This window comes from Oratosquilla oratoria, chromosome 23 (assembly GCF_046742065.1).
Source record: "Oratosquilla oratoria isolate Oo_2021 chromosome 23, ASM4674206v1, whole genome shotgun sequence".
Classification (NCBI taxonomy): Eukaryota; Metazoa; Arthropoda; class Malacostraca; order Stomatopoda; family Squillidae; genus Oratosquilla; species Oratosquilla oratoria.
This window is the reverse complement of record NC_134799.1, coordinates 20,840,470-20,862,266: the sequence shown is the minus strand read 5'-3', so window position 1 is coordinate 20,862,266 and position 21,797 is coordinate 20,840,470. Positions and strand designations below refer to the sequence as shown.

The following is a 21,797-nucleotide window of genomic DNA, read 5'->3' as shown; positions in this document are numbered from 1 at the left end:
TCCCATTTTTCTCCATTTCTTTAACCATCTCCAATCCCTGACCCACTACCCTTGCATTTACCTCTTGCACTACCCCATCCATGTATAAGTTGAACAGCCAGGTCGACATAATGCATCCTTGACGAACTCCCACCTTTACCTCGAACCACTCACTCTCTCCATTTATAATCCTGACAAAAGCTCTACTACTCTCATAAAAACTCTTGACAGCTCCTAGAAGCTTTCCTCCTATCCCATATATCTTCATAACCTCCCACAGTGCCTTTCTGTCTACCCTATCGTAAGCCTTTTCCAGATCTATAAAAGCCCAAAAAACATCCTTCCCCTTTCCTATAGGTTTCTCACATATCTGTCTTACCACAAAGATCTGATCTACACAACCTCTACCCATCCTAAATCCACAGTTTCTCACCAATTACTCCCTCTGTTCCTCTCCTAATCCTCTCAATCAAGATCCTCCCATAAGCCTTCTCAACTACACTTAACCCCTTCCATACGGTGCCGCAAACGTAGGCATCATGAGGAGCAAGTGGATTCGCGAGGCTGCCATATCGGCGTCTTGATTATATTTATTGTAGTCGCCCCTGTGTTTTTACATTCTCCCTAATCTGCTCTTAATCCCATTCTCTGTGGTTTTCAAAATTCACGGGTGAAAGAGAGAACGAACGATATAAGCGGTGACTATATTTTATGATGCGAGTATTATTACGACACGTTGTACGGCTGGCATTGGCTGCTGCCCGCGAGATTTAAGTCCCGTAGTGAAGTGGTTAACAAGCTAATCCCTCTGAAACTACTACATTCACACTTGTCCCCTTTTCCCATGTAAATTGGGACTATACAGGCACTCCTCCAGTCCTCCGGCACTCTACCCTCTCTCCAACAAACATTAAATAACCTCACCAGCCAGTCCACCATCACTGTACCTCCTTTTTTTTTTTAGACATTCTGCATGGCATCTATCCAGACCAGGTGCCTTACCTGCTTTCATCATCTTAACAATTGCCTTCACTTCATCCTTCCTTATTTCTCCTCCATTTTCCTCACTCATCATGGTAATTTTCTTAGCATTTCCCACTGCAACTATCTTTCCCTCCCTATCCTCCTTCACATTTAGCAACTCCCTAAAATATTCTGCCCATCTTCCCTTTACTGCCTTCTCTTCCATTATCATCTCTCCATCTGCACCCTTTACCTTTTCTTCTCTACTTGATTCGCCTCCTCTTCCTCTCTTAATTTCTTTCCAAAACATTTTTTTTATTACTTTCAAGATTTTCTGTCATACTCTTACCCCATTTCACATCTGCTCTCCTCTTTGCCTCCTTTACCTTTTGCTTTACTTCTCTTATCTTTTCTTTGTACCTCTCATATGACTCCCTCGTCCTATTTTGTAACCAATCTGTGAAAGCTCACTTCTTCTCTTCTACAACCTTCTTTGTTTCCTCATCCCACCATTCACTACCCTTCCTTTTATTTCCTCCTGTCCTTCTTGTTCCACACACCATCCTTGCACACTTTGTGACTCCCTCCTTGAACCATCCCCATTCCTCCTCCACACCTAGCTCTACTCTATCCTTCACTCCCTCCCACTCCTCCCTCAGCTTCTTCTTGTACTCCTTCTCCTTTTCCTTTTCATTTAAAGAGTTCACCCTAAGCACCTCCCTACCTTTTGTCCCTTTGAAAGTAAAGGCATCATTTTTCACAAGTTACCTAATATTATAGTCCTATATCTCACTATCCAGCTTAAGATAGCCTAGTAGTGGTTGAATTCAACATTAGTTTATGTAAGGGCAGTTACAATGTTATATAACTCTCATAGGGATACATGGACTAACATTACCTACACAACTTACATAAGCTACTGCATTACATTTGTATCTTTGTGTCACATTGTGACACATCATGAAACATCATGATACTATTAGCTTGCTGCAACTGACAGAGCTTTGCTGTACCAGGGGTTTTTCACTTCCCATTGTATGGGAGTGGGATGGTGAGTTTAGTATCTGGAGAGTGGATGTCAATCCTTTCTAGTTAGATTTGAGTGTGTTGTCTGGTTCTAAGAAGAAGTGGAAGGGTGATGATTCTCTCGGACATCTATTTCAAAGGATCATCCCTTGAAATTGTACATTGTGGGTCCCTTACACATGGGTGTGACTTGTTGTACATACATACATACATACATACATACATACATACATACATACATACATACATACATATACCAATGACTTTTTCCCCCCTTACAAGGGAGAGGGCCAAAAAACAAAGGCATAAAATCCACTCCCACCCATTCCACCCTACATACTCCACTCCCATTCAACCTCCTCCCTCCCTTTCTTCTTGGCTCCTCCTGGATGACGTGTCATCCCTGCATCTCATCCATTGCCCTGGGTCAGAAGCAGTGCAGCATGACACAACACATCCACATCAGAGCCACTTCATTTAATTGGCAATCCCCCACATCTCCATCCCCTCATGCAGAAAAAGAGAAAATGGGGAAAAATCCCTTCATGCTATGTCAAGATATCATTTACACATGCTCCCTCCCCCACCCCATCTCCCACCCACTCCCATGCATCACAGCATCATCCATACACAATCATTCTCCATTCACTCCTATCTTCTCCCTTCCTTCCTCAACAGATATTCCCCTCTTTCCCAATGGCCCTTTTACCCCATCCATCCATCTCATCCTTGGTCCTGCTCATATCCATATATCAAGGGCTTCTCCCTTACAAGGGAGGTAGCTAAGTCAAAGTTACACACCCACTCCCACCCATTCTGCTCCCATCCAACACCCGTGTTACCTTCTCATCTTAGCTCCTTGTGATTGAAGGATCCATGAGGAGCTAAGATTGGAAGGAAGAAGGGTGGTGGATAGGAGTGGAATGGGAATTATTGTAAAACAAATTTAGGTAAATAAACATCAATTTCTTTTTAAGGTGTTGAAAGATATTAGTTTGATATAGAGGTATTGTATATTCTAACAAGTACATAACATATACTCACGATAACCGTAAATATTTACTTCTGCAATTTTTCAGATGACATCTGTGCAATGGTGAAATTGGTCAGGCTTGTGTGGCAACATTTCTGTTGGCTCAAGTACGGGTTGTCAGAATTACATATTCGTGAGATTGTTCTCAGGGAATCAGACAACCTTTGCTTCAAAACCAAAAGTAAGATGTGATTTTGTGTTGAAAACTTCCTCTTCTAGCTGCATCTCCCAATGCCACAACCAACCATACTTTGCAAGAAATAGTATATACTAAGGGCCTCTTCCCCCCTACAAGGGAGGTGGCCAAATAGTATACAAGTTTAAAAATAAAAATGAACCATCAAAGGCAGTTTTAAATTTCTTGAAACTTAATTTTAATTTCATTTGCAGAAGAAGGATACAAATATATTTTAAAGAGTATCAAGGAAGAGCTAGCTACTACAACAACCTCACCAGACTTCTTTATTAAAAAAGCCCACTTTGGTATTGAAGAAAAGCAGATCAGTTCACTTCTGGAATCTATTGACCAAGCACTCAAGCTTGTGCCTGAAGACCTCTTGTCTATTGTAAAAAGTTACCATGATGTACATGATGAAGTGATTTAGTGGACTAGTTTGTTTTGCATTAAGAATAATAAATGTTGCCTCAAGTTTCACTATTGAAGACCCACAGCCCCACAGTGGCTGCCAACAATCCTTGAGACCTCCTACAGATCTCTAGGAAGGAACTTTTGACTGCTGTTTGTGTTGTATTGGTGTAAGATTGTCTATGTGGATGGAGGGCAATTGCCAGTAGTCACCTCTTCATGTATGTAAAGGTGTAAGAAATACAGTTAAAGTTAACAGAGATGGCACGTCTGGAGACCAGGTGTCAGCATGTCAGACCCACACCAATACAGCACAGACAACAATCTAACATTTATTCTCGGAGATCTATATGAGGGTCTGAGGATAAGTGATTGGTTTTATTGGGCTGAATGTTTTCAAGCATTGAAGCATGAGGAAAGAATTATCATTGCACTGATGAAAGCCTATGATAATTTTATTTTCTAACAAAGGATGAGTTTAACAGACTGATTTATTTTTGGAAATTCACTTTTCTTGTATGTCAGTTTTGACACTCAAACATGTATATATATATATGTATTTACTGTTGATGTCATAGGCAGTGTATGTAGATAATTGAAAATGTTAGGGCAAATGATGATGTAGGTATTTTGATTTTATATATATATATATATATATATATATATATATATATATATATATATATATGTATATATATGTATATATATATAATGAGAAGTACAAAAAAAAAGAGAAGTAAAGCATAAGATAAAGGAGGCAAAGAGGAGAGCAGATGTGAATATGACAGAAAACTGAAAGTAATAAGATGTTATGGAAAGAAATTAGAAATTAGGAGAGGAAAAGGAGGCAAATCAAGTAGAGAAGAAAAGGTAAAAGGTGCAGATGAAGAGATGATAATGAAAGGAATGACAGTATTTTAGGGAGTTGCTCAATGTGAAGGAGGATAGGGAGGGAAAGGTAGTTGTGGTGGGAAGTGCTAAGAAAATGACTGTCGAATGAGGAAAATGGAAGAGAAAAATGAAAGATGAGGTGAAAGTAGTTGTTTAAAAGATGAGGGCAGGTAAGGCACCTGTATTAGATGGGTGTCATGTGGAGATCCTAAAAAATGAGAGGTACAGTTATGGTGGACTGGCTGGTGAGGTTGTTTAATGCTTATGTAAAAGAGGACAAGTGTGAGTGTAGTAGTTTCCGAGGGATCAGTTTTTTAAATGTAGTTGGGAAGGCTTGTAGAAAGGTTTGATTGAGAGGATTTGGAGAGGAACAGAGGGAGTAATTGGTGAAGAACAGTGTGGGTTTAGGACAGGTAGGGGTTGCGTGGATTAGATTTTTGTGGTAAGGCAGATATGTTAGAAAGCTAGGAAAAGCTAAGGATGTTTTCTGGACCTTTATGGATTTGGAAAAGGCTTATGACAGTAGATAGGAAGGCACTGTGGGAGGTATTGCAGATATATGGGATAGGAGGAAAGCTTTTAAGAGCAGTCAAGAGTTTTTACGAGAGTAGTAGAGCCTGTGTTAGAATTAGAAATGGAGAGAGTGAGTGGTTTGAGGTAAAGGTGGGACTTCACCAGAGATGGGTTATGTTGCCAAGGCTGTTCAATTTATACATTGATGGGGTGGTGCGAAAAGTAAACACAACGGTAATGGGCCAGGATTGGAAAATAAAGAAAAGTGGGAGATAAGCTAGTTGTTGTTTGCTTGTAGCAAGATCAGAGGATGGATTAAGGAAGTTAGTGACAGAGTTTAAGAAGGTGTGCAAAAGAAGGAAGTTGAAGATAAATGTGGGTAAAAATAAGGTGATAAGATGTACAAGGGGAGAATGTGGCAGCAAATTGGAGGAGAGTATTATGGTAAAGAGACTAGAGGAAGTGGATAGTTTTAGATGCTTGGATGCGAATGTGGCAGGAAAGGGAGGAGTGGAGGTAGAGGTAGAATGTAGATTAAGAGAAGCAAATAAATGTCTTGGGAGATTAAAAAGTGTAATGAGAAATAGAAATTTGGAAATGGAAGCTAAGAGGAGGATGTATGAAGGAATGATTGTGCCGACAGCACTGTATGGTATAGAAACATGGAACATAGAAAGAGAGGAGTTTGAATGTGTTTGAGACGAGGTGCCTGAAAAGTATGATAGGGGTTACTAGGCCAGATAAAATGAGAAATGAGGAGGTGAGGAGGAGAGTGGGGGTGGAAAGGGAGATGGGAGATAGGGTTGATGAAAGAGTATTAGGATGGTTTGGACACATGGAAAGAATGAGTGAAGAAAGATTAGTAAAACAGATGTGGAAGGCAGATGTGGAAGGAATGCACATTAGGGGATGACCAAGGATGGATGGATGGGGTAAAAAGGGCATTGGGAAATAGGGGAATGTCTGTTGAGGAGTGAAGGGAGAAGACAGAAGATAGGGGTGAGTGGAGAATGTTTGTGTATGGATGATGTGATGAATGGAAGAGAGGGAGTACGTGTGAATATTTTGATGCAGCCCGAAGGGATTTCTTCCTATCTTCTCTTTTTCTGCATGAAGGGATGGAAAGTGGGGTCGCCAATTAAATGAAGCTGCCTTGCTGTGGATGTGCTGTGTCTTGGGACACTGCTACTGACCCAGAGCAGTGGACGAGATGCAGGGATGACCTGTCATCCAGGATGAGCCAAGATGAGAGGGAGGGAGGGGAGTGAATGGGAGTGGAGTATGTAGGGATGGAATGGGTGAGAGAGGATTTTATGCCTATATTTTTTGGCTGCTTCCCTTGTAAGGGGGAAATAGCCATTGGTATATATATGTACATATATATATATATATATATATATATATATATATATGTATGTATGTATGTATATGTATATATATATATATAATATACACACATACATACATACATATACATATACCAAAGGCTTTTCCCCCCTTACAAGGGAGGTAGCCAAAAAGAAAAAGGGATAAAAACCATTCCCTCCCTCTCCATCCCTAATACACTCCACTCCCCTCCACTCACTACCCTCCCTCTTATCTTGGCACCTCTTGGATGACAGGTCATCCCTGTATCTTGTCCACTGCCCTGGGTCAGAGGCAGTGTCGCAAGACACAGCACATCCACAGCAAGGCTGATTCATTAAATTGGTGACCCCCCCTCTCCATCCCCTCATGCAGAAAAGGAGAAGATAAGGAGAAATCCCTTCGGGCTGTGACAAATTTTTCTCACACATACTACCTCACCCCCATCCCCCCACCCATTCCACCTCATGCATCACATCATCATCCATATACAACCCCTCTCCATTCACCCCTATCTTCTGTTCTCTCCCGTCCTTCCTCAACAGTCATTCCCCTTTTCCCCATAGCCCCTTTTACCCCATATATCCATCTCATCTTAGGTTGCCCCCTTATGTTCACTCCTTCACATCTGCCTTCCATACCTCTTTTACAAGTCTTTCTTCACTCATTCTTTCCATGTGTCCAAACCATCCTAATACTCTTTCATCCACCCTATCTCCCAACTCCCTTACCACCCCTGTTCTCCTCCTCACCTCCTCATTTCTCACTGTATCCAGCCCAGTAACCCCTATCATACTTCTCAGACACCTCATCTCAAACACATTCAAACTCCTTCTCTTCCTCTTTTATATTCCATGCTTCTGCCCCATACAGTGCTGTTGGCACAATCACTCCTTCATACAACCTCCTCTTATATATATATATATATATATATATATATATATATATATATATATATATATATATATATATATATATATATATATATATATATATATATATATATATATATATATATATATATATATATATAATTAACAATTTGTCAACTTGAATTGTTTCACTTATTGTATGGTTGAAAATAAAATGTGAAATCAAAATATACCTTTTTGTTAATTTAATTAAGTTTGTAATGTTTTTTACAATAAAGTCTTTAGTAAAGCATGATTATTATTATTATTTTTTACTTGTAAAAGATTTTTGTACACATACCAAAAGGCCATTATTTCTTTTATAAAGGAAGTGCCTGAGTCAAAGTATAAACACACCCTCTCATCATCTATCTCGTGTAATAACATGTTTGTTGTTTCCTCCATTTTACTTGCTTGTAGATGAAGGGTTATTCTTGTCCCCAACCCACTGCTTGGGTTAGAGGCAATGCAGGAGGACATTGCACCTCTAGAGCAGGGCCCAGCAGCTAGAGCTGGGTTAACTTTACTACTTCATAATATAAAGATCCTCTCACTCATCCAATTCAGAGTTTACATAATAGACAAGAAGAGATTCTTTTAGGTTGCATCAATTTCTCATCCATTCACATGCACTTTCCACTTGTACCTATCTCTTGTCCTCTCCTTTCTCTGATTGAGACATTCTTCTTTCTTCCATTGCCCTTTGCACCCCATCCATCCACCTCTGCCTTCCACTTTTTGCTGGTCTTTCTTCACTTTTTTTTTTCCATATGCCCAAATATTAATTTTTTTTTTAATCGACCCTATTTACTAGCTCTTTCTACCCCTACTCTGCCCTTGCATCCACATTCCTTACCCTACGTATCCTCGCAAACCCAACCATACTACTTAAACACGTGAATGAAATTGGCAGTTGCCGACAAGTCTTTCAAAATGTAGTGTGAGGATAGAATCTTTTTAGTATGACATTTCACCTGTTACACCTCCATCAAGTACCGTATTTTACGGCTTGCAAGACGCTGCATCTTGGAAGACACCCTAATATTTGAAAGAAATTTCTAAGAAAAAAAAAAAAAAAAATCACTCGTACAAGAACACATTCACTATATACCCGACCACTGAACACAAAAACATAAAAAGCAAGGACGACACGTATTGGATGTATTGTTTACATTACGAAATCACTTGTCCGATTTTGTATGGCGATGATACTGGTTGGTGATTAGTAAATATACTATACATTTTTCATTATCCAAGGGTGGTTTTATTTTCATAAAAATAAACTAAAAATTTCAAAAATATGCATGTAGATATATAAAACTTCACTGCCGAATCATTTTTTCGGTAGATGGTGGTCCAAAGTGTCTTTCTGCTGTTCTGTTACAGTGTTCTTTGGCATATCGTACAGCTTGTAGCTTGTATGCGATAGTATAACTAAACCGTTTTGATGAACTAGCCATGGGTGATAATTTCCAGGACAAAAAATCTTGTGACACGTGTGATAGCCTGGTGGTAAATGAAAAAGGCACCTGGCATTTGCGTGCGTTCGTGTGTGTGTGTGTGTGTGTGTTGCTATGAGACGAGGGAACGGCCTGTTTTCTCCACATTCTGAGTAGGCTCCAGGAAGGATTATGGTATTGGAAATACTTGTAACAGCTAATTACTGAGTTTACATCATATAAAAGGTTGAATTGAATAGTACTTAAGCTAACATCATAGTGTAATGACTCAACATACAAATCCAGGTCGCTATCGGTCAAGTGTCCAAGCTCACTTTAGCCTGGGTGTTGCCTTACAATACAACATTCGTCTTGGAAGACGCACTAGCATTTTTCAGGGTATTTTTTAGGAAAAAAAGTGCGTCTTGTAAGCCGTCAAATATGGTATTCATAAATCTGTAACAAGTAAAATGTCGTACTAATAAAAGTTCTGTTCTCCCACTGTTTATTTTCTTAAACTCATCTCAAACACCTTCAGGGTTTTCCTTTAAGTGCCAAGTCTGCTCCATATAGTATCATGGACACAGTGATCCATAGCAACAGTCTTCTCTTTGCATTCAATCCTAGATTTCTCATGATATTCATTCCTCCCAGATATTTACTTGCCTCTTGTCATGAATTTTAACATGCTTGCCCCTTTTATGGATTTTTTCTTCTTCGGCATGGATATAAATAAAATGATGAAGTGCAAACTCATTTAATTTACATAATATAAAAATACAAGTTTCTTACAAAAAGATCCGAGGGTGAGAACGGGACATGGTCGGGAGTCGGAAAGAGCCAATGCTTGCATCTTCTTAATTTTATACCACAGCCGCAAAACACAGGTGCCAAGGACAGGTGGCGATGTGTGCCTCTGTAAGCCTAGTCTATCCCTATTTGCCTGGCTTCACACAGTTTTACTTATTTAATTGTGTGTGAAGAAGGCTTACAAGTTTTCAATAATTATTTATGTATCCTAATGGGAGAACAAATACATATGTGAGGACACTACTTTCTAGAATTGTTTTGTTTACATGCCCTCTGACTTCTGAGGGGAGAAGGCCTCAATTTTGTACTCTGGCATTCCGCACAGCAAGGCTCCTGCAACTAGGGCATTTATATAAGGTACAGATAAGAGGGTGGAGGGGAGTGGAGTGTGATGGGGATGGAATGGGTGGGAGTGGTTTTTATGCATTTGTTTTTTGGCTACCTCCCTTATAAGGGGGTAAAAAGCCTTTGGTATATGTATGTACACACAATTTATACATACATATACCAAGGATTTTCCCCCTTTCAAGGGAGGTAGCCAAAAAAAAAAAAAAAAAAAGACATAAAACATTCCCACCCATTCCATCCCTAAATATACTCCACTCCCCTCCACCCTCCCTCTTATCTTAGCACCTCCTGGATGACGGGTCATCCCTGCACCTTGTCCACTGCCCTGGGTCAGAGGCAGTGTTGCAAGTCACAGCACATCCACAGCAAGGCCGCTACATTAAATCGACGACCCCCCCCCCTCCGTTCCCCCATGCATAAAAAGAGAAGACGGGGAGAAATCCCTTTGGGCTGCGTAAAATTTTTCTTACACTTACTACCTCACCCCCCATCCCCCCACACATTCCACCTCATGCATCACAACATCATCCATATACAACCATTCTCCATTCACCCGTCTTCTGTCCTCTCCTGTCCTTCCTCAACAGATATTCCCCTCTTCCCCAAAGCCCCCTTCACCCCATCCACCCATCTCATCCTAGGACGTCCCCTCATGTTCACTCCCTCCACATCTGCCTTCCATACCTCTTTTACAAGTCTTTCTTCACTCATTCTTTCCATGTGTCCAAACTATCCTAATACTCTTTCATCAACCCTATCTCCCAGCTCCCTTTCCACCATACAATTTATATAAAATTTTATTTTCTAATTTAAGATAACCCACTTATTGGTTGAATCCAACATCAGGGGTCATCCCATTTAGGATGGGGAGCAATATGGCTCTTGCTAGAATATAGCTTGTGGTGCCATTTTTTGCATCCCCTTTGTGTCAGTGATAAGTCATGAAACGTGACACCTCTTTTACCTCCACCCCAACTCCCATTCCTTCATTCACCGTGACCCTATATGTTTATAGCTCCCACTTCCTCCAGCCTCTCCTTTTAAACTCTCCTCCAACTCACTGCCACCCTCTCTTATTGTACATCTTGTCATCTTTTGTCAATATGTACTTCCAGCTTTCTCCTTTCATATGTCCTCCCAGACTTTGTCACCATTTCAGTCTCTTGTCCACAAGCAACTGGATCCTTCCTACTTCCACTCTTACTAGTTCCAAAGCCCAGCATTCTTGTGTATGCCTCCTACACCACCCCATCCATATACATATTGGACAATCATGGTGGAGTTACACAACCCTGGTGCAGCCCCACCTTTATCTTAAACTATTCACTCTCACAAGCTCTACTACTCCCATAATTAATTTTGTCTGCCCTTAAGGGGGATCAGATGTTCTGATAGAAAAATATTAATAAAATAAGGTTTTTATAAATAAACTTGATATTTTTATAGTATAATCAAATTATTATTTTCCATATTCCATGAGCTTTTGAACGATGTCCGTCTCTTCATCTGTCAGTCTGTATGATGCCATTAATGACATCACAAATGTTTTCCGATCTTAATATTTTACCTAAACTAACCTGCTTTTGCATGTAAAATCTCAAATACCATACAAAGAGCGTGTAATTTCGTTTTTTCCTAAAATCTTAATGCATGCATGCATACATATACCAAGGCTTTTTCCTCCTTACCAGGGAGGTAGCCAAAAAGGACAAGGCATAAAATCATTCCCACCCATTCCATCCCCGAAAACACTCCACACCCCTCCACCCTCCCTCCCATCTTAGCACCTCCTAGATAACGGGTCATCCCTGAACCCTGTCCACTGCCCTGGGTCAGAAACAGTGTCGCAGGACACAGCACATCCACATGAAGCTGAGAGAGGAGTGGGAGGGAGTGAAGGATAGAGTAGAGCTAGGAGTGGAGGAGGAATGGGGATGGTTCAAGGAGGGAGTCGTAAAGTGTGCAAAGATGGTGTGTGGAACAAGAAGGACAGGAGGAAATAGAAGGAAGGGTAGTGAATGATGGGATGAGGAAACAAAGAAGGTTGTAGAAGAGAAGAAATGAGCTTTCACAGATTGATTACAAAATAGGACAAGGGAGTCATACAAAAGGTACAAAGAAAAGAAAAGAAGTAAAGCACAAGGTAAAGGAGGCAAACAGGAGAGCAGATGTGAAAGGGGGTAAGAGTATGACAGAAAATCTTGAAAGTAATAAAAAGATATTTTGGAAAGAAATTAAGAGAGGAAGAGGAGGCGAATCAAGTAGAGAAGAAAAGGTAAAAGGTACAGATGGAGAGATGATAATGGAAGAGAAGGCAGTAAAGGGAAGATGGGCAGAATATTTTAGGGAGTTGCTAAATGTGAAGGAGGATAGGGAGGGAAAGATAGTTGCAGTGGGAAATGCTAAGAAAATGACCATGATGATGAGTGAGGAAAATGGAGGAGAAATAAGGAAGGATGAAGTAAAGGCAGTTAAGATAATGAAAATGGGGAAGGCACCTGGTGTGGATAGATGCCATGCAGAATGTCTAAAAAAAGGAGGTACAGTGATGGTGGACTGGCTGGTGAGGTTATCTAATGTTTGTTGGAGAGAGGGTAGAGTGCCGGAGGACTGGAGGAGTGCCTGTATAGTTTCACTTTACAAGGGAAAAGGGGACAAGTGTGAGTGTAGTAGTTTCAGAGGGATTAGCTTGTTAAGTGTAGTTGGGAAGGCTTATGGGAGGATCTTGATTGAGAGGATTAGGAGAGGAATAGAGGGAGTAATTGGTGAGGAACAGTGTGGATTTAGGATGGGTAGAGGCTGTGTAGATCAGATTTTTATGGCAAGACAGATATGTGAGAAAGCTATAGGAAAGGGGAAGGATGTTTTTTTGGCTTTTATGGATCTGGAAAAGGCTTACGACAGGGTAGACAGGAAGGCACAGTGGAGAGCTTCTAGGAGCTGTCAAGAGTTTTGAGTAGTAGAGTATGTGTCAAGATTAGAAATGGAGAGAGTGAGTGGTTCAAGGTAAAGGTGGGACTTCGTCAAGGATGCGTTATGTTGCCCTGGCTGTTCAACTTATACATGGATGGGGTGGTGCGAGAGGTAAATGCAAGGGTGGTGGGTCAGGGATTGGAGATGGTTAAAGAAAATGGAGAAAAGTGGGAGGTGAGCCAGCTGTTGTTTGCAGATGACACTGCGCTTGTGGCAGGATCGGAGGAGGGATTGAGGAAGTTGGTGACAGAGTTTGGGAGAGTGAATGAAAGAAGAAAGCTGAAGATGTGGGTAAGGTGATGAGATGTACAAGGGGTGAAAGTGGCAGCAGACTGGAAATGAGCATTAAGGGAGAGCAACTGGAGGAAGTGGATAGTTTTAGATACTTGGGTGCAAATGTGGCAGGAAAAGGTGGAATGGAGGTGGAGGTAGAATGTAGATTGAGAGAAGCAAGTAAATGCCTTGGTGGATTAAAAAGTGTAATGAGGAATAGATATTTGGGAATGGATGCTAAGAGGAGACTATATGAAGGAGTGATTGTGCCAACAGCACTGTATGGGGCAGAAACATGGAACATAAGAGAGGAAGAAAGAAGGAGTTTGAAAGTGTTTGAGATGAGGTGTCTGAGAAGTATGATGGGGGTTACTAGGCTAGATAGAGTGAGAAATGAGGAGGTGAGGAGGAGAACATGGGTGGAAAGGGAGTTGGGAGATAGGGTTGATGAAAGAGTATTAGGATGGTTTGGACACATGGAAAGAATGAGTGAAGAAAGATTAGTAAAAGAGGTATGGAAGGCAGATGTGGAAGGAGTGAACATGAGGGGACCTCCTAGAATGAGATGGATGGATGGGGTGAAGGGGGCTTTGGGGAAGAGGGGTATGTCTTTTGAGGAAGGACAGGAGAGGACAGAAGACAGGGGTGAATGGAGAATGGTTGTATATGGATGATGATGTGATGCATGAGGTGGAATGGGGGTGAGGTAGTATGTGTGAGAAAAATTTGATGCAGCCCGAAGGGATTTCTCTCCGTCTTCTCCTTTTGTACAGGGGGGGGGGGTCGCCGATTTGATGAAGCGGCCTTGCTGTGGATGTGCTGTGCCTTGTGACACTGCCTCTGACCCAGGGCAGTGGACAAGATGCAGGGATGACCTGTCATCCAGGAGGTGCTAAGATAAGAGGGAGGGTGGAGGGGAGTTGAGTGTATTTAGGGATGGAATGGGTGGGAATGATTTTATACCTTTTTCTTTTTGGCTACCTCCCTTGTAAGGGGGAAAAAGCCTTGGTATATCTATGTATGTGTATAAAATGTATGACTTTGTGACGTCACACTGATAGCGTTTTTTTTTCTGATAAAATTCCCTCTGGCGATATTTATCATTTTAATCATTTATCAAAACTTACACAAGAAAGGCACAACATTCATGTGTTAGCATGGTAAGTTTGAAGAAAATTTGATAATTTTTTGAAATTTGCCAAATATTTGAAACCAAAAAATCTTTGTTTTGAGTAATCGCGCTTCAAAGTTTTCAGTAAGATGTCTGAACTTTTTCGTACAACATACTTTGGTTTTGTATGTTATGACTGGAATTATTTTCTAATATAACATTCTAAAAATTTCTATATATAAATTATACTCAAAGTCTTTGTTTATAATGATATTTAAAATAGAAATAATCCTTTTTCGTGTACTTTAGTATCTGTTGAATGTTGCAATGGTGAGCCTTTTTTTCTCTCTCATTCTTTTCTGTGCCTTTATCAGCTTTTATGGGTGAAAAACCTCACTTCTGGGGTGCCATCACAGTGTCAAATCATTGATAAGGGTTATTTTTTGATCAGCAATGGGCACCTTCCCTTATCAGCCAAACAAGTGAGTGCCACCCATTGCAAAAGGTTCATTTCATCAAAAAGCACAAATTTTTGCCCAAGTCTGCACGGCAATTAAGAGAATTAGATGCCAAATGCCTCTAGATTTTCACACACAAAACAAAGAGAAATATTGAGAAAAAGATACAAAGAAAAGAGCTGTATTTCACCACATGTAGGGTTCATTCTTGCAGGCGGCTAATACGCCCATTGTCCATTTTAAACCTACTTAGCACATGTTAGCAAGCACCAATGGCTAAAATGAACTTTCCTACGTATTTTTGAATAGTGTTGGAATATAAATCCATGCAAAATGAAATTTTCAATTAAAAAAAAAAAAAGAAAAAATGGTTTTACAGAGCGTTAGATCCCCCTTAACAGACTTCTCTCATACATTTGCAACACATCCCATATTCTGTCTCTGTAACCATGTCATATGCCTTCTCCAAATCCATAAAAGCCCAAAATACATCTTCACCTTTTGTCTTGCTGTTAAATTTGATCTATGCACCATCTTGCTGCATTGTTTCTGACCCAGGGTAGTGGGCAAGATGCAGGGATGACCTGTCATCCAGGAGAAGCCAAGAAAAGAGGGAGGGAGTGGTGGTTAATGGGAGTGGAGTATATGGGGATGAAATGGATGGAAGTGGATTTATGCCTTTGACTTTGGCTACCTCCCTTGTCAGGGGGAAAAAGCCCTTGGTATATGTATGTATGTATACACCATCTTCCTTTCCCTTGCCCAATTGCTTGCTCTGTTCCCCTACTAATCTTTTCAAAATTACAGCTATGGGCATCCAAGCTTGCTTAGACTAACAAGAACAATGGCTCAGAAATAATAGAAAGGAAGCCACACCCTATTAATCATTAGTAACAGGGTACAGGGATGACCCGTCATCCAGGAGGTGCTCAGATGAGAGGAAGGGTGGGAGGGGTGTGGAGTGTATTTAGGGATGAAATGGGTGGGAGTGTTTTTATGCCTTTCCTTTTGTGGCTACCTCCCTTGGAAGGGGGAAAAAGCCTTGGTATATGTATGTATGTATGTAACATGCTTATTATAGGCAAACAAGAATCAGAATAATGCCCAATAATGAAATTAAATGGCCAAGCTCTTCCATTAGAAAGGAACCCTAAAATTCTGGGCTCCATTTTTGATATTTGTATGATCATTAGGGATCTAACTGAAAATCAACAAGAAAGTAAATCTAAAATAAATTGTAAGCAAAGGCTTTGGACAACAGAAGGAAATGACTATCCACAAACAGTTCATAAACACATTTGACAACAGCTTCACAGCCTGATTCCCATCAATCAGCAAAATATAGACATTTTGCGGACTAGCAAAATATAGCATTGCAAATGGCAGCAAGATGTGATATAGTCTCCCCAGTGAAACACTGCACCCAGAAGCCAAGGTCATGTCCATATGATATCATAGGAGGACAATGGGAACAACTGGCTGAATGTAATAGAATACCCAAACCACCAGCTTACTCCTCAAACATATGCAGTGTCCTATTACCTCTGGCATATAATGCAGCATAACAGGGGCCCTCAACCCTATTCAGCCATTTCCTTACATCATACAAGCACAACCAATTGGAAGTATAGACAGAGAAAAAAATATACAGAGACCCATTCACACACAATAAAATTAACCACCTATTTACCTCCAACAAACCCCTTCAGACATTAGCCCCACAGAAGTATCTTTCTTAAGAGAAGCAAAAACTATGCTTACAAGATTGTGTTCATGTCACCATCCAGCACTAAGACAATACTAAAACAGAATAGGAACAAACTAAACCAGATGAAACCATCAGACAAAAGACAACTCTTCATTTGAGATTACCCCACCCTAGCTATACTCAAACAATAATATATATAATATTTTTTCTTGAGTTACTTATGGGCTCATCTGGTGGCTGTTGCTGGTTACCATGAAGCTATGTGGAAGTAGTTTTTATTTCATTTTATTTATTTATTTATTTTTTAAAATAATTTCTAGAATCAAATATTGGGGGTCTAGAAACTATTAAAAGAAAAAGTACTGTATCTTGTCATATCACTTCTGACCCATGGCAGTGGGTGGGAGACAGGGATGGCTCTTTATCCAGGAGGAGTTAAGATGAGAGGGAAGAAAGGGTGGTGGATGGGAGTGAAATGGGTGGAAGTGGGTATGTGCCTTTTGACTTGCTACCTCCCTTATAAGGGGTGAAAAAGCCCTTGGTATATAGATAGATATAGACTGATTTTTAACTTTCCATTTCAACATTCTTGAATAAGAGGGAAAAATTAAAACTAAAAACATGGACAGTAAGTACTTTTGTCATAGGATGTAATGTATATAATATTTATATAATAAATGCACACAAGTAAGTATATACAAAGGTGTCAGATGACTTCCATAACAATTATTCAGTTAATACAAAAATTAATATTCTGGGAAGATTGGTCCGTTTGCTTCCATTCCAAAAGTTTCCACCTTTATATGTTTAGCTATAGAATAGCAGGCCCACAGGACCACCATGGAAGGCAGGGCTACCAAAATGGTATAACATCCATTGTTCCTATCTCCTATGTATATACAAATTAATCAATCTGTTACCCAGGTCTCATCTTTTTCTCCGAGCCTAGAGGTGCATCATTGATGATTACTGCCACTCTGTAAATCCTGGTAGCCCCTGCCAGAGAGAGAGAGAAAAAAAACATTGAAGTTATTTTTGTTTTCTTCCATACTATCTATTCTACGCAATTGATTTATCTATCCTTTACTTATAAATAGTTGTAGACAACTGCTTCCTCAGTGTACGCCTTATGGTCTCTTGCAGTTTCCTTCATTCTTATGTTCTTATGTTATGTTCTTAAGAACTCTGAAAATAATGGACCTCAATTAAGATTTGATTAAAGTTGATATCGAGAGATTCCATTTGGAGAATCAGATCTGCAGTAGAATGATAGATATTGCATACCCCATATGTTTTATGCATTCACTACTTTAAGGACTTAGTGACTTCTATACAGAACAAGTCACTAGCATTTTTAAATGGGCAGTGGTGGATCCAGAATCGAAATTTGGGGGTGCTCACCTGAATTTTGTAAGTATAGATGACGCTTTTAAATGGATGTGCTCTGAAGCACGAAGACAATTATTTTGAATATAAATTGAAGTATATGTTCTCACTTGATTTAGTTTCTTTCAAAAATATTGGACAAAAGTAATAATTAATCTTAGATTTTTAAAGATGTACCCTCAATAATGTGTTAAATATCCTTTCAATTATTCGCACTAAAGTGTTCTAATAAATGCTGGGGAAAAAATCTGCCACTGTATTACTGCATTCTACCATGTGGTGTGCACAAGGCAGGTTTCGTGACCTCTGCAATGAGGTAATGAAAGAACAAATTTGGGGAGGCTTCAGCCCCACCCTGGATCTGCCACTGTTTATGGCCAGAGACTAATCTCCACTCAAAGAGAAAAGAAGAGAGAGGGAGAGAAGAAAAACTAGTGTGACATTCAACAGCACAAGAACAAGTGAACCAGAAATGTCTAGTATTTTGAGTAAATCTCAAGACTGCAACCTGTAGACCTAGTAAGAGATATTCTTTGAGAAACCAAACTGCATAAGCATCCTGCCAAGTCCTTCAACTTATTCTGTCTGTATGCTGCTAGTCCTGTGCTATTTGTTCATATTTACCAGCACTTCTATTGTCTATGCTATTTGTGAATGTATATGCAATTAGGTGAGGAGCAGATCGGCAGTGGAAATATGTTTGTCTGTTGCCTCACTTGTGCTTACATTTTTGTTGTTGTAGCTCTATTGATAGTGAGTGGTAGGATGAGGAAGCAAAGAAGGTTGTAGAAGAGAAGAAATAAGAATTCAGATTGGTTACAAAATAGGACGAGAGAATCATGAGAGGTAAGATAAGAGAAGAAAAGTAAAGCATAAGATAAAGGAGACAAAGAGGAGAGCAGATATGAAATGGGGTAAGAGTATGATAGAAAATTTTGAAAATGATAAAAATATGTTTTGGAAGGAAATTAAGAGAGGAAGGGGAGGCAAATGAAGTAGAGAAGAAAAAGTAAAAGGTGGAGATGGAGAAATGATAATGGAAGAGAAGGCAGTAAGAGGAAGATGTGCAAAGTTGCTAAATGTGAATGAGGATAGGGAGCAAAAGGTCATTGCAGTGGGCAGGGCTAAGAAAATGATAGTGATGAATGAGGAAAATGGAGGAGAAATAAGGAAAGATGAGGTGAAAGCAGTTATGAGAGCAGGTAAGGCACCTGGGTTAGATGGGTGTCATGTGAAGTGTTTAAAAAGGAGGTACCATGATGGTGGACTGGCTGGTGAATTTGTTTAATGTTTGTCAAAAAGAGGGTAGAGTGCTGGAGGACTGGAGGAGTGCCTGTATAGTTCCATTTTACAAAGGAAAAGGGGACAAGTGTGAGTGTAGTAGTTTCAGAGGGATCAGTTTGTTGAGTGTAGCTGGGAAGGCTTATGGGAGGGTTTTGATTAAAAGGATTAGGAGAGGAACAGAGGGAGTAATTGGTGGGGAACAGTGTTGGTTTAGGACAGGTAGAGGTTGTGTGGATCAGGTTTTTGTGGTAAGGTAGACATGTGAGAAAGTTTTAGGAAAAGGTAAGGATGTTTTTTGGGCTTTTATGGATCTGGAAAAGGCTTATGACAGGATAGACAGGAAGGCACTGTGGGAGGTTATGCAGATATATGGGACAGGAGGAAAGCTGTTAAGAGCAGTCAAGAGTTTTTACAAGAGTAGTAGAACCTGTATTAGAATTAGAAATGGAGAGTGGTTTGAGATAAAGGTGGGACTTCACCAGGGATATGTTGTCCCCATGGATGGGGTGGAGTGAGAAGTAAATGCAAGGGTAATGGGCCAGGGATTGGAGATGGTTAAAGAAAATGTAGAAAAGTGGGAGATAAACCAGTTACTGTTTGCTGAAGATGCTGCACTTGAATCAGGATCAGAGGAGGGATTAAGGAAGTTAGTGACAGAGCTTAGGAAGGTGTGCAAAAGAAGGAAGTTGAAGATAAATGTGGGTAAAAGTAAAGTGATGAGATGTACAAGGGGAGAGGATGGCAGCAAATTGGAAGCGAGTATTAAGGGAGAGAGACTGGAGGAAATGGATAGCTTTAGATACTTGGGTACAAATGTGGCAGGAAAGGGAGGAGTGGAGGTGGAGGTAGAACGTAGGTTAAGAGAAGCAAGTAAATGCCTTGGGGGATTAAAAGATGTAATGAGAAATAGACATTTGGGAATGGATGCTAAAAGGATAATGTATGAATGAGTGATTGTGCCGACAGCACTGTATGGGGTAGAAACATGGAACATAAGAGAAGAAGAGTTTAAATGTGTCCAAGATGAAATGCCTGAGAAGTATGATAGGGGTTACTAGGCTGAATAAAGTGAGAAACAAGGTGAGGAGGAGAGCAGGGGCGGAGAGGGATTTGGGAGTTAGGGTTGATGAAAGGGTATTGGGATGGTTTGGACACATGGAGAGAATGAGTGAAGAATATTACAAGTGGTGTATATGGCAGAGGTCGAAGGAGTGAGCATGAGGAGGCTACCAAGGATGGGGTAGAAGGGGCATTGGGAAAGAGGGGAATGTGTGTTGAGGAATGGAGAAGACAGAGGACAGGGGTGAGTGAAGAATGTGTATAGATGATGCTGTGATGCATGAAAGGGAGTAGGTGGGGGATGGGGGTGAGGGAGTATGTGTGAATGATATTTTGATGCAGCCCAAAGGGATTTCTCCCCATCTTCTCTTTTTCTGCATGAGGGAATAGAGAGTTGGGGTGTCACCGCTTAAGTGAAGCGGCCTTGCTGTGGATGTGCTGTGTCTTGCTACACTGCCTCTGAGGGGGGGATTTTTTTTTTTGCTCTGAGTGTACGTATTTACAAACTGGCTAGGGTGCGCTAAAGCGTGCGTTTTTCATACATTAGGATATGCAATTGGTCGGGGTTTCTCAAGTATGTATGATTTCTCGCGTGCCAACAGAGTAACATAAGTGATAAGCCTACATACGAGTATGGGTCCCCTCCCTCCCTTCACCTGTAAGGGCCCCGCTCCGCCGTCCAGCGCATGAGATGAATATCAATGGTCGTACCAAGGAAGTTGGAGTTTTGTTGTTATTATTATTATTATTTTCTTTTCTTTTAGGTTGAGTTCTGGGTTTCGCGTGTCGGAAAAAACGTCGTTAGTGTGCCAGGTTTTGAACGTTGCCAACCCCTGGCGTAGTCAAAAAGCAAGCTCCAGAGATAAAGGAGCAAGAATGAAAGCTGGTTCAATGATTAACTGGACTTGGCAACATTCTGTGTGATCAGAAACATCTAAGTATCGCAAATAACGACTTTAATTTCCATGAGCATACGGTCCATGATAGCTGACATGCTTGCGTTGTCGCTAACATTGAAATCTTTAACGTGTTTTGTTTAAACATTAAGCAAACAACCATTTTAGTTTACATCATATGAACATGCCCTGCAATGTGCATGTAGACATATGATAGCAGTATTCCTTATCATTTATGGCAGAATGGAATAAACATTAGGTAATTTTTGACAATTCGTCAAAGGTCACATTTTTGTTTTTTTAAGCGGCCATCGCCAGTTAGGATCCGGCGTGTAACAACATTACCTGAGCCGCCCGCCCTTGCAGGCGCTGAAGCCGAGGTTCGGTTCCGAAAGAGGGTATGTCCCTTGGCCTCAGCTCAACCTCCGATGAAGAGGAACTATTGGCAGCCTTCTTTTTGTGGAGGCGGAATGTCACCCTGCAGAGGAAGAAGGCAAAGTTAAGGCACAGGTCCACTTACATGAGAAATGGGGTGGGGGTGGTAATGCAACCTTTCCTTAGGAAAAAAGAAAAAAGAAAAATAATAATAAAACACAAAAAATAAACACAAAATAAGTCAAATAAAAAATAAACTACTGGCTACGGGTTAGTATAGTGGGGTTAGGATTCCAAGTGTATGTATTTACCTAGTTGTATTTACCTAGTTGTATTTTGCGGGAAGGGGAGCTATGCTCGTGATATTCATGTATTATTTTTGCACACACCACTTTCTCATCTAACTTGTT

The 21,797-nt window shown here is 40.4% G+C and overlaps 2 protein-coding genes across 3 annotated transcripts in view; one reads left to right on the top strand and one right to left on the bottom strand.

Moving 5' to 3' along the window:
• LOC143038012 (uncharacterized) overlaps positions 1-6,376 on the top strand; it is a 62,686-nt gene extending 56,310 nt beyond the window's left edge. The window contains exons 6-7 of one of the 2 annotated variants that reach the window (XM_076206844.1): positions 3,048-3,182; positions 3,392-6,376. In XM_076206844.1, the coding sequence (XP_076062959.1) occupies positions 3,048-3,182; positions 3,392-3,606 (350 nt within the window). In that variant the 3' untranslated portion in view covers positions 3,607-6,376. The remainder of the gene's footprint in view (positions 1-3,047; positions 3,183-3,391) is intronic. The other variant, XM_076206843.1, reaches the window with a different exon arrangement.
• Positions 6,377-9,447: 3,071 nt separating this feature from the next.
• The window catches only part of LOC143037736 (uncharacterized), a 169,417-nt gene continuing 157,067 nt past the window's right edge, over positions 9,448-21,797 (bottom strand). Inside the window, exons 33-34 of the mRNA XM_076206284.1 lie at positions 21,358-21,490; positions 9,448-17,383 (exon numbers count right to left, since the gene is read on the bottom strand). Of these exons, the coding sequence (XP_076062399.1) occupies positions 17,354-17,383; positions 21,358-21,490 (163 nt within the window). The 3' untranslated portion in view covers positions 9,448-17,353. The remainder of the gene's footprint in view (positions 17,384-21,357; positions 21,491-21,797) is intronic.